At 34.0% G+C, this 17,627-nt stretch overlaps 2 protein-coding genes across 2 annotated transcripts in view; both read left to right on the top strand.

Annotated features, from left to right (window-relative positions):
• Positions 1-384: 384 nt before the first annotated feature.
• On the top strand, positions 385-1,269 carry LOC146735006 (uncharacterized). The gene has a single exon (XM_085507311.1). The coding sequence runs from the start codon at positions 385-387 to the stop codon at positions 1,267-1,269; it is 885 nt and encodes a 294-aa protein (XP_085363437.1).
• Positions 1,270-7,034: 5,765 nt separating this feature from the next.
• Positions 7,035-17,627, top strand: part of LOC100372429 (ras GTPase-activating-like protein IQGAP1) — a 56,747-nt gene continuing 46,154 nt past the window's right edge. The window contains exons 1-3 of the mRNA XM_006818264.3: positions 7,035-7,245; positions 7,557-7,653; positions 8,734-8,890. Of these exons, the coding sequence (XP_006818327.1) occupies positions 7,194-7,245; positions 7,557-7,653; positions 8,734-8,890 (306 nt within the window). The 5' untranslated portion in view covers positions 7,035-7,193. The remainder of the gene's footprint in view (positions 7,246-7,556; positions 7,654-8,733; positions 8,891-17,627) is intronic.

Genomic DNA, 17,627 nt, shown 5'->3' with positions numbered 1-17,627 from the left:
GCAACTTCCCGGAATTTACTTAGAGGACGGTGGTCGACAGTGTTCTAATTTCATACGTAAGCAAATAATGTGTTTTACACTCGATGTGTACATCGCTATGAGTCTATATCGAGCAGGAAGCTGCGCAAAGACCACCGCCCTTTAATATTTCAACTTGAAAAGTTCTTTCCAACTGTTGGCCAACAAACACAATCGTCATCATCAACTCTTGCCAGTCCTCTGCAAGACAAAGGCATCATCGGACTCTTTAATTGTTTCTCGCGTGCCCCATTTCCCACACTGGAAGTTCACTGTGAACAGTGAACACGGCCAATTTCGTGCTCTTGAGATTTTCACGGGAAAACTACCTCAAATTCGTTATACTATATCATTATCCACTAAAGAATGAAGTGCGACGACTGTAATATAAAACGGGGAGTGCATTTGTGCCAAGGAGATTTGCAATTGTGTGAAAAATGCAAAAAGAAGCGTTTCCAGCACGATGGTCACTCGGCAATGACAGGCACGGTGGTGAATGCCACTGCAACAGATGATGGCAACAACAGTGAAGCCAATATACTAACAATTCTACAGGAAATACGTGGAATTAATGAAAAGTTGGAGAAAATGGGTGCATTGGAGGCAAAACTTGAAAAGGTAGAAACATCTATGCAATTTATTAACGCTTTGTTTGAAGAAAACAGAAAGAAATTAGAGGTGGTGCAGGCTGCTAACCAATTACTTGTGGAAGAGAACAGAGTCCTGAAATACAGAGTCTCGGATTTAGAATGTAATCATAACGCATTAGGTCAGTATATAAGAAGAGAAAACCTTGTCATTAGTGGTGTGCCACAAACGGAAAGTGAAAATACAGATGCAATAGCTCTGAAAATCGCTCAGATCGCGGACAAAAACATCACCATGTCGGACATAGATGTCTCGCATCGTATCGGAAAACGAAAGCCGTCGGTTGGTCAACGTTACAATCCCCCCTCTCAAATTATTGTCAGGTTCACAAGTAGAAGAGCTCGCGATGCTGTGTACAAGGCCCGCAAAAACCTGTCAACCGTTAAAACATCGAGTCTCGGTTACGAAGTTACAAATGATATATATATAAATGAGAACTTAACGCCTATTGGGAAAGCTTTATTTACTAAGGTAAACATCAAAAGGAAACAGTGTGGTTGGAAATTTCTATGGACACATTATGGCAAAATTTTAACAAAGAAAGACGAGAATTCACCAGTTGTCTACATTCCAAACGAAGACAGTCTTTGCAAAATATGTTAATGTGACTGTTTGCAGCGTGAAAAGCTGAATTATTCATGGATCCTGACGTAACAGACTCATTGCTATCCAGTAATTACAACTGTGAATCTTATTCAATCGAGCAATTTAACAACAGTGAGTCATTGTCAGTAAATTCCTTTTCTGCCTTACATTTGAATGTTAGATCCATTAGTGCACATTTTGACGACCTTTCAACTCTTTTACACCTTCTGAAAATGAAATTGTCAGTCATTGGTCTCAGTGAGACGTGGTTGCACAGTAATTCTGACACCTCAATTTATAATCTGCCATCTTACAATTTTATTTCAAATTGCCGCACATCTACTTCAGGAGGTGGTGTTGGTCTCTATATACACGAATCATTGCCTTATACTGTTATTGACTCAGTTATTCTAAGTCATTGTGAGTGTTTATTTGTTGAAACTACATTGGACAACAAAGAAGTTATAATAGGTGTAATTTACCGTAAGCCCAATACCTCTGTGCAAGATTTCCTTGATAGTTTTGAGCATTGTCTTGAAACTTTTTGTGCCAATAAAAAATGTATTTTTCTTGGCGATGTCAACATTGATGTTGCTAGCAGCAATAATGCGCATGCTGCCTATGACACAGTTCTCAATGCCAATAATTTTCAACAAATTATACACTCTCCAACTAGAGTAACCGAATCAACATCTACAACAATAGATCACTGTCTTATGAATTTTTTTGATTATTTTATTGAAGCCGGTACCCTAGAGGCGGATCTTAGTGATCATTTTCCAATTTTTGCTGTTTTTAAACATTTACGTCATATATTTAACACAAATCCAACAAATAGTTACAAACATGACTTTTCTTTGTTTAATCCTGAATCATTCAAAGCGGATGTTGCAAAAACGTCATGGATACCAATTTATGAAATATCAGATCCAAATTTGGCCTACGACGCCTTTTACAAACTGTTTAACAACATTGTCGCTAAACATGTCCCAAGGATTAAAACTCGTTTTTCGTCCAAATCACTCAAAAAGCCCTGGATTACTAAGGGACTGCTTGTCTCTATTAAAAATAAACACAAACTATTTTCTAAAACAAAACGACATTCTGTCAGCTCAATAGTACATAATCAGTATAAAAAGTACCGTAATATTCTCTGTAAACTGTTGAAAGCTGCCAAAAAGTCGTATTTTCGTGACAGATTTTGCACCTCCGCTGGCAATAATAATAAAACATGGCAGGCCATTAATGAAATAATGAATGGAAACATGTGCAAAGCTGGAACCCCTCAAAAATTAAAATCAACCACCAAACCAGATGAATTTGTTACAAACAGTAAGGATATTGCACATTTGTTCAATTCTTACTTTGTTAACATTGGCCCAAAGCTTGCTTCGGAGATTACCTGTAACACCAATTTTAATGACTACCTTGGCAACAGACAATCATAGTCATTTTTCTTTCGCCCTGTCTGTACACACGATGTCTTAAATGAAATTGACAAATTTGACATTCGTAAATCCGTTGGTTATGACGGTATTCACCCAAAACTTGTGAAAGTGGCTGCTGAATATATTGCCGAACCAATCGCCTATATTATAAATTGTTCCTTGTCGAAAGGTGTATTCCCTGACAAACTGAAAAAAGCACGGGTGACTCCCATTTTCAAGAAAGGGTGTGCTTATGAAGTTGGAAACTACAGGCCGATTTCCGTTTTACCTGTCTTCAGCAAACTATTCGAATCATTCGCCAATAAACAGTTGTGTGCCTTTATGGACAAATTTAAAATTCTTTCGGAAAATCAGTACGGGTTCCGAAAGCAATATAGCACTAAACTCGCCTTAGCTGATCTCACAGCTGAAATCTCAAAAAGAATAGACGAAGGTTTTGTCACACTTGGTACTTTTATAGATTTGAGAAAAGCTTTCGATACCATTGATCACAGTATTTTGCTAGCTAAACTACAACAATATGGGATTAGAGGGTCAACTTTGAACTGGTTTAAAACTTTTTTGGACGGTCGGCAACAATATGTCAGTACTAAAAACAATGATTCTGACTGTGAAACTATTTCCACAGGGGTACCACAAGGGTCAATCCTAGGCCCTCTTCTTTTTTTAGTTTATATTAATGACATTTCTCGATCATCCCCCCTTTTTTCATTCAGACTATTTGCTGATGACACCAGTCTATTTTATTCCGTAAAAGACCGTTCTGTAAACCTTCACACACTTAATATTGAATTAAATAAAGTTGCTACCTGGTGTAAATCAAATAAATTAACTATAAACATTGACAAAACAAATTTCATGATTTTTCAGACAGCTCAAAGAAAAACAACTATTGAGGGCGTATTATCAATTGATGATTTGTCATTAAGAATGGTGTCGTCAGCTGTTTATTTAGGTGTCACGCTTGACTCAACACTTTGTTGGAGACCCCATATCGATAACATTGTTAAAAAAATCAGTAAAACAATTGGGATAATCTCATACTTGAGGCATTATTTACCAAAATCCATTATGATATTACTTTACAACTCGTTGATTCTCCCACACATTGCTTATTGTATAGAAATATGTGGACACACTTTTAGCACATATATTGATCCAATTTTTAAATTACAAAAAAAGTTTGTCAGATTAATTTCTTTCTCTCATTTTCGAGCAAGTACCACACCACTTTTCCTGCAACTTGGCATTCTTGATGTGTATAAATTATGTAAGTACAATACATGTTTATTTGCATACGATTTGAAAAATGGCCGCCATGCACACTCTCTGGATCATTACGCCTTATCAATATCACATCCATACCATACACGATCAGTAACCTCTGAGAAACTTGCCACACCACAAATTAATTTAAGTTCAACTAAGAAAAGTCTGACATTTTCTCTTGTAAAACATTGGAATGAGCTCCCAACTTCGTTAAAAATATTAACTTTACGAAACTCGTTCAAAACGGCATTAAAAAAATATCTTTTAACTAATGTATAAATACATGCATTATTGTAGTATATGTATTAGTATTGTCTATTATTGTTTTCTTCATTATTATTGATTATGAGAGTTTGTAGTCTCTTTACTTACTTAATTATGTATTTATTTATTTATTTTTAACTTAACAATATAATTTTTTTTGTGTATCACTATTCACAACAACGTATATTTTAACAGTTGAGTATGGTTTTGGGGCCAGGGACTAGATTAGTTCTGCTAGAACTACCTCTCTGGTCCCCACCAGGAATAATATATATATTATTATTATTCATTCAGATAAAGTTCCCTGTACAATTGTCTCTTTTTTCTGGTGGAATAAATCTATTCTATTCTATTCTATTCTATTCTGTTGCCCACAGTACGGGGAAGCATTTATATGCCTTGCTTCTCACTTTTTCATCACCCCCTCCCACAGAGCTCATTTGTTTCCAACTTCTACAAGTTCTTGGCATTATTGTTCTTTCACTTCACTCTTTCTATGAATACATTTCCACACTTTTCTTATTAAAATCGTTTTGAAATATTCAAGTTACTCATTCCATAATTCCTTGTGAAGTTTTCACATACTTGTTTTCACATAGTTTTCATCATGTTTCTTTTCGCGGCCCTAACACAAACGAATATGCCAGATCAGACACATCAGTTATAAACAAACGTATTCTTAGCTTCTTAGAGGTAACCATTTTGGCCAGGCACGATTTATTCAATATGTGAATCAGATAAAGTAAGAATAATAAGTTACGCCCTCTAGCGGTATTAATTGATAAGAACATTCATTTCTACGGATGCAATTAATATTTAAGTTATTTAATGAAGACTATGACAGGAAACTGCAGAATGGGTGTCTCTAACCTGTGCTGTTTTGTAAAATTATTGAATCAATCTTCAAGAACTACCTAATTAAGTACTTAGACTTTCCTACCCGTGCACCATTATGGGTGAAAGCTGTTTGTATAACCTGTTGGCAACCTTTGAGTGCTGGACCCTGGCCCTTAGATGCTGGACGCAGTAAATAATAGACACAGCGTTGTGGATTACCAAAACGCATTTTACACTGCATCACACAGGATACTAATGTGTAAAATTAGGTCTATTTTTTTAATGGATTGATAGGTCAAATAGATGAGTGGATTTTAACAATGTTTTCGTTGGTAGCATAAATGATGAGAGTTTCTGTTCAAGGTGTGATTGGAGCAATGTAAGCAGCGAAGTTCCCAAGATTCAGTATGTTTCCTCTCTTCTTTATGTAATTGACATTCCTGAAAATGTCAATTGTAGTGCGAAGATTTACGCAGATGATAGTAAAATTTTGAACACAATTAGTTGCCTGGAAAAATAATATTGCAAGATGATCCTGAAAGTCTCAAGACTTGCGAAACACGGCTTATGAGGTTTAACCAAAGACACTGCATTATTTTCAGTGTCTTTGGTTTAACATTGATAAATAAAATAATGCACATTAAGTAGAAATATCACTGGTCATAAATGCACAATAAAAAGTGGAGATGAGCGTACAGTTATGCAAATAGTGGTGAAGGGGCGTAGATTCAGTAGATTTGGACAACATCAAATATGAAACCAACGACACAATGTATAAAAGCGGCAAACAAGACCATAAATGTTTTGCGAGTTCTGTGTTCAAGCATGGTCATCTTATTATTATTACCTTACACTCAGTGCCAGGAAAACCATATGAGGACAAATTGTCATAATTGGGCCGGGACTGATGTCATTCAAGTTGAAAGATTGTGCGGTAACTTGAGAACCCTGTAAATTTTTGTCAGAGAAGACATGTATTAATAGTAACCCAAATCTTTAAGCTAGCAGCTAACTTAAAATGACAGAAGCGTTTGCAGTTCAGGAAAACGCGTGAAACAAGTTTATTCATGGTTATTGAGGCTAACAGCACAGACAATTTCAAAGCAACATTTTTATAAACATTGGACAAATATATGCGGCAATTAATTATAGCAGAACTCATTTAGGCCAATCCGATTGGTTGTATAGTTAAAATTCGCAAATCTTATAAAAACACAATATTTTTTTTATTGTTGAAAAAAAATATTCGACACATGATAGAGCGCACGACTTATAAGAAAAACCACAGACGGGCGTATTGTCGATGATCTATGATCATATTACAGTTCTAAGGTGACTTCGAAACAGAACATACTTTACGTATGTACGTGTACTACGCATGTATGGTCGATGTGTGTTACCGCCTGCGTCGGACTCCAATCCAAAAGCATGCCGCAAATACACCGGCGAGGGCGCAGTGATCAAGTCGGCCATCTCCATTTCAATATCTGCTATCCACTGTGCTCAGTACGTATTTTTATTCAAAAACATGAGCCATTTACAGCATATTCCAACCTCCACTTTTAATATTAAGAAAAATGTTATTTTCAATAATATATATTAGGCACTATATATATTGTATTCACTTGTTTTATATTGTATGTGAAATGTAACCTTTACCAATCTCAGGAAAAATAAATAAATGAACAAACAAACAAACAAACAAATAATTAAATAAATAAATGAGTAAATAAATAAATAAATGAGTAAAATACGGAACATGTTAGATCAAACTATGTACAGTGTGCCTGGGTCAGCGGACCGATAGTTAGAATAATTTGCATAAATGGCAGGCTCGACAAACTCAACTAATACAGCGGTAGCTTGAAAGGAAAGCTGTAATATCAAAACTAAGTTTGTTTAACTGGACTGAGTCTATAAATAGCATCGATGACGTCATCAATTCCCATGGTCCTTTGCTTCCCTCCTAAGTTCGTTTGAATGGGAGCGCCATTGCTTTACAGTCGTAGAATTTTCCTTTCCAGACAGGGTGAATTCAAAATCGTTTGCTGGTAAAACTTGTTCTAAATTGCGTCTAAGCGCACCCGTGCTGTGAATTACCCAAGTGAATCAGCGTAAAAAATCATGGCGACTAACGGAGACGTGGCAGGGTGTCCGGTGGATGACGATTTTGATCGTAAGTCGTCAGATATTGTTGTAACCGAGTTGTTTTTCTCCTCCTGCATGGCTTTGCACGACAGACAGTTGTTGCTGAAACAACACCAGTGGTCTATGCGCATTTCATATATTGAAAAATTATTTCACGCTTAACGTATTGTGGTCGAAACCTTGCCTTCCCACATTTTACCAAAATCACAACATGGATGCCATTTGACCGAAACAGACCATGACTGATGTAGATGCATGCCGTCGTTTTTCACCTGTACTGGCCATGGTCCTATCAAAACATTGATTTTGAAAACGATCTTTTGTTTTTATATAATATAGCCGAGCGTCCTCAAAGAGCGTCTGGTTTGGAAATGGACGAAACCCGCCGGGAAAATATTGCCTATGAATATCTGTGTCACCTGGAGGAGACTAAATTGTAAGTTCATCGTATGTTTGTTTCAGTGCCTAGGAAATCAACAATGATTTACATACGTCTACGTGGTTTGCTGAAGTTGGGGTGCCACTGTATTTGTAATGAAGCACGTCAATTATTAACAAAGGAAATACTGTTATACAAGCATTTCCCGTCTGATTCCGATTGAATTGAATTTTATTTTAATGAACTGATAACCAACTGTTAATGCTTTGTATTGCAATTTGTTCGGGCTATAATCTTATCTGCTAACAGTATGTATAGTTTTTTTGGGCGTTTCCGTCTTTCTGTGGTGTCTAATCATTTTCTATTAATATCAATTAAAAAAAATATTATTGCTGCTGCCCTATATCCTGATCATACGAGTAGCAGTCATGTGTTTATTTAATGTTGTCATCAATGCCATATCAGATGCACTTGTTGATTGTCATCTTGATTTTACTGTTGAATTTACTGTTTGATCCTCTTCTTTCCTAAAATAGTTTAATTAAAAACCTGTTTTTCTGCCAATTATTGCAATTTGGTATTTGACAATACAAATGTAAATACAGCCCTGGTTTGTGGGTGGTGCGTTGTATCTGATTATGCATAACCTTTGACCTATATCACCAACAGGTTTCTTCAATGTATCATCTATTACTAAAGCTAATTTCGATATTTATAAATTCCATTCATAATAAGGTATATAAAAGAATCTAGGGAGCATTTTAGCTGAGAACTGCTTGCAACAGTAATTATTTACAGACTGCTAGTGCGCAAATGCCTATCAAATCCATACGTTTGCTGCCAGTCTGGTTCCATGTGTTACATCCTTGCCATTTTGTAAAGGTCAAGGGTCAGGTGGTTAATCTTATTGGAATAGATTATTGATTGAATTGGATAAAGATCTGTTGATTGTAATTTTTTTCTTTATTTACACCTGACATTTAAATGTATTATCGATAGTGCACTTTTATTTATTCAGTATACCTTTGCTTCTTTTTTAAAATTTTAGTGAGCAATTACCAAATTATTTGTATTTAATACAATACTCAATATTCTATTGAATAAAATTTTCCTGTTTTTTTTTCTTTCTTTCCGAAGATGGATCGAAATATGTATCAACGAAAAGTTACCACCTTCTACCGAATTAGAAGAAGGATTACAAAATGGGGTCTTTCTAGCCAAATTATCGCATTTCTTTGCACCAAAAATTGTTCCTTTGAAGAGGATTTTTGACAAAGACCAGTCGCGGTATGAGGTATGTATAGTATAATGTTTCTTGATATTTGCCCTTCTTGGATATACTTAGTCTTGTTATGAATGGCTAGCATCAGTACTAGCACTATTCTTCCCAAGCAGTCGTACTTAATTTTCATTTGCAAAAAGGTGTTAATTGATTCTTGTTAATTTCAACTTCCAAGTTTCCAAAAATTCAAAGCGTTGCGCTCAGGATCAGTGAAATACTGTCTGGTAAATAAATTAAAATCAATACTGTCTGAAAATAAATTGGTCAAAAATTCCAGTATTATTAATGTAATGTCTATTGATTTTGGTTGAGGTAAGACTATGTATGATAAATGCCAGTACGCCTATTAATACTGATCAGGTGTAATATACATGAATATAATTAGGACTGGCAAATCCCTGGTCATGTTTTCTACCACACAATTGCAGTATAATTATCCAGTTCAACATTTTCATTATACTATGCTAAAATATATTGTAATTGTTCAAAACTCCTTTGTTGTGCTATGCGTTATACCGGTTATTTTCCTATCGGGGTAAAACCACTGCCTTGGCTGTAGTACAGTAAATAATTCCCTCTGTCAAATTGATCTTTAGTGTAAACCATACCCCAAATATATACTGAATGCTTAGCATTGTGTCAGTTTGCATACCAGTGTATTGTATTACAGAACCAGGTGCTGCTACCCCGTTCTTCCACTACCTTGTATTCATGCACACTCCTGAATAACTTACACTCGTGTACAGGGTAAATAATTGATATATAGAATATTGTGAGATTGGTTGCTACCTGTCTAAATGCCGTGGATAATTCAAATATTTTCTCTCCTTTTCCTGGTTTTTGTAATCGTTACTAGCGCCCTGTTGAACACATGCCATGCATTCTTTTATGCTTGTAATCTTGTCAGATATTTATCATTTTCATCCGTGTGCATTCACTCGCTTAATTTCTCGCATTAAGTATTTTTTACTTATATACAGTCAATCATTTCCTTTTACTTTGTATATTATTAAAAAAAATTTAAATAATTTTAAAAAAGTTGTGCATTTATATTAATTATATTATTACTTGATTAAATTACCAATGTATTGTTTTAACTGTTTGTAATAATCCATTTTTTCTTTTGTTTCATCCTCTAATTTGTACCAATTGTGTACACTCCATGTGGGTCAAAAGAAAAAAAAAAGTTGCTCCTCATTCTGTACTTTTTTCTAATTTTTTAAGATATTTTGTCTACCATATTAATTAATTTAACAAAAAAATAAATTTATTTGAATTTTATTAGTGGTATAACCCAACATTTTTTGGCAGTGAAAGTCGCATTGACTTTTATGTAAATTAGTCTTTGCAACTGCCTTCAAATCCCAACTATTTCTTTCTGATGATTGCTGTCGGTAGTCTGAAGTTGTTGACATTTGTAACTAAATTTAAATTCCCTTGTTGCTAGTCATCACTTTGTTTAGTAGTAGATGGAATTATTTGTTTAGTTATAAATATTTAAATGAGATCCAGTACTTTATTGGTTTTTTACAACAGGTTACATTATGTTTACTCTGATTATTTGCAGGTCGCACTTTTAACCTTTAACGTACCATAAATGAAATTTTTTTTTAAGTTTATCAAGGCTAATAAATAATTTTTCAAAAAATATTTTTTTAATTAATTTATTAATGTACTAGTAAATAATATACACTTTTTAACTAAACCTTTGAATGCCAAAGTCCACTTTTGTCATTTTTCAAAAAATAAAATACAATTTATTTGTCATAATTTTTTTTTCAAAATTACTGAAATCATTATAAAAAATATTCATAAAAATAAGCAAAAAGTTTCTTTAAAATGTTTGTGAAAAAAATATGGCACCCAGAGGGTTTAAACACTGTCAATTGTTGAAATGTTTTTGATCAGCAAGTGGTTTATAATATATCGTATCATTTAATTACTTTGAAGACTAATTTTCATACAGCCTTGGCCCTGAACCTGATATCAACAACAATGTTAACAATAGTATTACTGATTTGTTGTTGGAAATGGACTTTTGTGAGTTTCAGAAGCCTCATTCGGCTTCTAGTGGTTTTCAGAAACCCTCTCAATTTAACAGATTTGGGTATTTTTCATAATTATATGGTGTAATGTAATTACTGTGTTAGCTTTATTATGAGTGCATCTACAATAGTAGCATACTACTGTAGAATACTTTATTTTCACTTGGAATTTATTTTCGCTATTTTCGCTGAAGTGAAGATTCCGTGAAAATAAAATCCAGCGAATATACCTTTTTTCCTATATTTCACATTAAACTCATCAACAATCAGTGAAAATAAATTCCATACAAAACGCCCCAAAATCCCTTTCAGCGATAATTAATTCCAGTGAAAATAAAGTATTCCACAGTACTTGGTATACTCCAATCAAAAATGGCTTTATTGTGTGTAAGCTGGATAATTAAAATATAACTTACTTTGACCACAGACACATACAAAATCCAAGGAAGTAAAAAAAAAATTCTAATAAATACAAGCACATCGACCTTATAAAGCAAAGAAATTCCAAGCTTAAATAATATCCTATTTGTTCTGAGGTCAATCTTATGGTCAAAATAAGACATGCAACTTTTGCCTTAAATTCATTTTTATTGTACTTTTACACTCAAACTTGTCTTCTTTGACACAAATAGGATCTGATTTGTTTTGATTGTTCAGCTTTATGACTCCCACGTTTACAGAAGTGTATCCTATTACTGGTGTCCTCAGTGACTTCCAGGACTTCAGGAAGTTTTGAAGTCAAATCTTTATGCCCCGCAGACTTCATATGTCATCCAGTGAATGGCACTTAATTCTGTCAACACTTGATGATGTTTGAGATTGTTGACTTTTTTCACTAACTTAATTTCAGTTCTATTTTTTGTGATTTAAAAAAAAAATTGGTGATGTCAATATTCAAGTAGTAGTGTAAATGATTTAATTTCACTAGAACAGTGAGTACTTCACCTGGGTTTTTAAACTTTGTCGAGTGGAGCTTAATTCTATGAGTAATCCATCGTCGGCATTTGTCCGTGTCAATGTTTTACTTTTTCGACTTCTTCTTGAAAGCTACAAGCCTAAATGCTTTGATACTTAGTGTATATGTACCTTGGGTAGGCCTCTCGATTTGTTCATTTCATAGTGATATCTTTAATTCTCTAGTTTTGATGAATATTTTTGTCATTTTTGGTGAAAAGTGATATTTTCGACTTCTTGTTGAAAACGGCAAGTCTATACATATTGTTAATTTTCTAATGATATCTTCTGTTCTTTAATTGAAATGTGCATTGCTAACAGCAGAGCTTTCTCAGCCGACAGGCTGCTTCTTAATTTTACATTTACATTTTTGGTGCAGCATTTTACACATTTTTATTATTTACTTATTCTTTTTGGACCTGATGAACATAATTTCTCATTGGCTGCAGATGTTGATTTAAAAAAAGTTTTTAAAAAAATCTGGGAAAAATTATGGGGAATTCTGGAAAGTTAACAAAAATTAACTTTGGAATTCAAAAATGTTGTCCTTGTGAATATCATTAACCTTGATCGTGACAAAAATTGACAGTATTAGTTTGGTATTTATTTACTCAAATGCCAGTATAAAGGCTTCAGTGTGCATGATCTTTGTCAACTTAGGACTGCCATACTGCCATATACAGGGATGTTTGCCAGTGTAAAAGACACAGAGCTCTACTGTGTAAGAAATATTTGAATAATACTGAAACCGCTTTGAATAGCGAAAACCACACCTTCTATGGACTCACAAGTTGACATTAGTATAAATGGTTATATGAAAAGATTTATGTAGTTTCAGCAAATTTCTACAGATTTTTACAAAAAGCTGTTCAGAAAATTGCAGTTTTAAATAGTGAGCATTTTTCTGTGACGATTTGGGGGGGGGGGGGGTCAGTCTAAGGATTACAATTTCCGTTTAATTGTTGGAAAGATTTGAAAGTGCAAACTGCCAGGCTTGCTATTTGATACTCTTTTGTATCAACATTTCAGTGTCAAGAATGGCCTCCAATAACGTCAATTTTTCACAACGTTAAGAATTTGTTCATTAATAAGTAATTGTTTACTGGTCATTTTGATGTTTTGAATTTACGTCTTTATTGCATTTTAACTGTAAATTGAAGTGCATAATTTTCCCGCCAAAATGTTTTGAACATTTTTATATCAATCAATTTCAACCATTCCAAACAATTCCAAGTCATGATGGTTTTGGAGCAATAACAACATTGGAAAAAATATGGGAACATTAGGTTTAAAATTTATTTTCCTCATCTTATTATTTTGTGAATCTGTTTTTGATCAATTAAAATATCTTGGTTTTATGTGATCATACACGTGGAGGAACAATAATTAGTATGTATAATTAAAAAACAATACATAGTTGTTCATTCGGGGAAAAAAAAATCACCATATGCTAAAACCCTGATGTCATGGAAAATAATTTTAAATAAATTTTATTTTCTTGTTGAAATGTAATATTGTAAAATTGATGTTTTCTAGCAAACCAAATTCTCAGCTACCCCTCCACCTTGTCACCAAATATTTCCGCTTTTGCTAAATTCCAAAAGACAAACAGCTGCGGATGCGAGCACAATGCCATGGGTGTTTTGTAGAATTAATTGTAAACATGTACGGAGTGCTAAACAGAGGACAACCGAACAAAACCCAGTAAACACTCCACATGAGAGTGTATTGATTGACACTGCTAGCTCTCCATATTGTAGCTGCTACAATATCACGTAAAATATTGTTCATGAATGTGGGCATACATTTGTCCGAAATATATGTGTAACATTTTTATTTTTTTTTATTTTTGAGTATCAGGGAATCGTACTCCATAACAGCTGTAGCTGTACATGTAGACAGATTACTGAACCCTTGTTGTATGTTAATATCTCTCTGGAGTTCAACATGACGTAGATACATGTAGACTAACCTCTCTCCTCCAGACTCACTCAATCTTGTTTGTACGAGTATCCATTAAATTATCCAGCCTCTCCTGTACAGTTCCAAAACATTTATAAAACAATCTTTTTTTTTTAAATAGTCAGATATTACAAAGCAGTCAATTTTTCAACACCTTTTTTTCGTGATTTAATTACTTAAGCACATTGGCAGGGACAAATATCAATGAAGTCATTGTGACAGCGCAGATTTAAAGACCCCAGTGAAATGTTGAATTCTACAAAAATGAGACATTTCTCCAGACTTGCAAAATTTAAAAATAAAGCGATGTTTAGAAATTATTTTTATGATAAATGAATACAGAAATCATTTTAAAATATTTGATTCCAGTTAAAATTTATTGAAATAAGTGAAAACTTTGGGTGAAATTTTAAAGCTGACAGCAAAATTATCAAAAATACTTCATGTTTTATTCCAAGTTGTATCCCCCTTCCTCCCCCCCCCCCATTCTAAAACCAGACTAAACAACAGTGGCAACCGAATAAATTAAAACATTGTTCAAAACTGTTTCCTGTGTCGTGTGATTTTTGTGGAGGGTAATTTGAAATTCTTGAAATGCCATTGAAATGTGAAAAAGAAGTATAGCATTACATAGTAAAGTAAACAATGATAAATACGCACCTTTGACTGTTTACCATCGCCATACTCACCACCTCACCCCTCCTCACCTGCCTCCTCTCCCTCCCATTTCAATAATTCCCTTACCACTCCCCCCCCCCCCCAATGAATATTAAACAATATCTTGATTAGCCGTTGAATGACCTATGTTAGACCCAGAAAAGTGGTTCTGGTCAATTTGTTTTCCAAAATGTGCAGTTTATTTTGATCCTTGGAGCAAAAAACTTTCTATAAAATAAATTCCCCATAATTTTTTAAATATTTTTCCAAACCTTTGATCCAGATGTGTATCCAATGGGAAAGCATGTCCATCTGATATAAAATAAAAAAAAAAGAATTTTGACAAATAAATAAAAATGTGCAAAATGGTCCACTAAAAATTGGCGGGAAATGTAGCTTTCAACAAGTTGTCATTAAAATTGTGCTTCCATTTTGAATTAAAATTAAGACAAAAAAAGCTGTGAAACATTTTTAACTATTTTGATAACCAGAAACATGAACATTTTTTTAACATGTTAGTTGCATTTGCCCTAAATTTGTAAATAAATGTCAGTTATGCAGATTAATAAACACATCAAACTGAAATTTGACTTTCTAAACGGTTAGTCCTGGATCGACATGAAAGGTACAATTTGTTCCATTATGTATACAAACAGGAATAACTTAAAACAGCTTCAGTGTGTAACAGCTCTTGTCCTAGGTCGTTGACATTTCCATATCAATTGCTTCATTGTCAGTGGACAACAATGTCTGTGTGAGGATTCGTTGATTTCAAAAACACTGCACTGTTTTATTTCCAAACATTTTACAGAAAAGAAGGCCAAATTCTACAGTGATTTATAAATCTAAAAATAAATGACATGGGAATTGGAATGGAATGCAAGTTCACGTTCATAATTATTTTTGATGGAATTCATTTTCACTGAAATAACATTTTAGCTTTTTTTGTATGAAGATTATTTTCACTAATTTTTGGTTAGTGCAATTAAAATATAGGGAAAACAAGTGTTTTAAACTGGATTTTATTTTCACTGCTTCATTATCCTTTTGGTAAAAATAAATTCAAAGTGAAATTAAATTTCTTAAATGCTGGGTTTGTGACCCACACTGCTTATTTTTGTCATTCATCTCTTCTGCAAAACATGAATGTTTAGCATATTATTTTATGTGGAGTATAATTGCTAAAAACGGATAGTGGTTATGAAAACATCAGTAATGTCAAAAATAACTAACAGGGGTACATGTACAAAAGTTTCAATATGAAATCTTGCATAGCTAAAATGGCTATCTTGCATAGCTAAAATGGCCATCTTGCGTAGCTAAAATGGCCATCTTGCGTAGCTAAAATGGCCATCTTGCGTAGCTAAAATGGCCATCTTGCGTAGCTAAAATGGCCATCTTGCGTAGCTAAAATGGCCATCTTGCGTAGCTAAAATGGCCATCTTGCGTAGCTAAAATGGCCATCTTGCGTAGCTAAAATGGCCATCTTGCGTAGCTAAAATGGCCATCTTGCGTAGCTAAAATGGCCATCTTGCGTAGCTAAAAAATACAAAGTATAATCATACAATAGCTTTGTAAGTTGATGTGGTTGAATGAAGGCTAAAGTCAATGGTATGTTGCAATTTTACAGTATGTTGACTGCCATTCTTCTGCTTCTCTGATCTAATGTGCCAGTGTGTGTAAATTTTCTTGAAAGCTGACCACTCCAAGTGTTATCCTATATATTGAGTTTTTGACATGAATTGATCAAGTGACCAAGAAGCAGTGTTCCCCTGAGCAAATTTATAACTGAGAAACACCTCAAACTTGAATGTATTTGAATACATGCATGGAATGGCCAGTCTCACTGGGAAACCCGAGCACCTGACTGAAAAAATGCCATGTCTGTATGTAAGCTCTCAAAGCTAGGTACTACATGTACATCTGTCATGGCAAAAATATTTTGGTTTTTGTTTGTTTCATACATCATAATTTATATCAAACTAATTGAATAAATACTATTGTCATGGAAATGACCTTGAGTCGTACACATGTATGTTACAGTGTACATATAACAATTGCATTGTAATATTTTATCACAATATTCTGTAAAACGCGTCTTTTTCGCGAGCATGTCTTTTTAGCGAACTTAACGAGAGAACTGATTCGTTAATTCAAGATGCCGCTAATGACTTTATTATAAATTTAAAATGGCCAAGGCTTGGGAATTTGTATACAGTAATCCGGAACATAAATATCTGGGGTGCTTCTTAATTACACTTGACAGTTTTTCTTCGTTTTTATGGTGGTGATAACTGCGCATTTGTTTTGGCGCGCGGCAGACAAGTATTGTGAAAATAGGAAATCAACAATGTCAAGAGAGATTCGCTAAATCAACATTTCGCTATTGCGTCATTTTACCACAATTCGCTAAAATTGCATGTCTCTTTTTCAACATGTTTTACAGTACTTAATTTTCTGGGGGTTTAGTTAATTAAATTCAGATGGTATTTGTTTTAAACAAATTCTGGAATTTTCTATCTTTTCTACCTTATATTTTCTCATTCAATTTGGTGCACATGTTCATTTCTTATTGTATATTATTAAGAAATAACAAACAGATCATTGGTTCAGGATTAGACAGATCAAGAAAGTTAACAATTACATTCTCCAGAACTTTTGTTACATGTTGTTATTGCTACACTAACATTCAGCGTGTTTTCTCTGAAATCCAAGCATTTATAAAATGAACGCACATTTCCCATTGGTTGAGTTCTTAATGATTTGAGCATCATCTTATGCTCTCTGGTTTGAAATGGGAAGGTAGTGAACAATATCATCCGAAGCTATGATTTGAATTTAAAGGGGCAGGTGATTTTACTGTAATAATGTGCCTTGCTTCAGCCTTTGGCGATGGAAAGATTGCAGATTTGGAAAGATTTGGAGCACTGTCTGAATATTTACTGCAATATATACATCATGATTGTCTTCAAAGCTGAAAAGTGAAATACAGACACCTGGTCTGGTATTGTATCAGAGCGGACACACATGAATGAATATCACGCACGAGTAAAGCAACGTTGACCTTTTTACCTGCCATATTCCAATTATAATTAACTAATTTGTTCCGTCGTCGCTGGAAGGGTTTGCAA

Source organism: Saccoglossus kowalevskii, chromosome 13 (assembly GCF_978046115.1).
Source record: "Saccoglossus kowalevskii chromosome 13, keSacKowa6.1, whole genome shotgun sequence".
Lineage (NCBI taxonomy): Eukaryota > Metazoa > Hemichordata > Enteropneusta > Harrimaniidae > Saccoglossus > Saccoglossus kowalevskii.
This window is presented reverse-complemented; position numbering and strand designations above follow the sequence as displayed.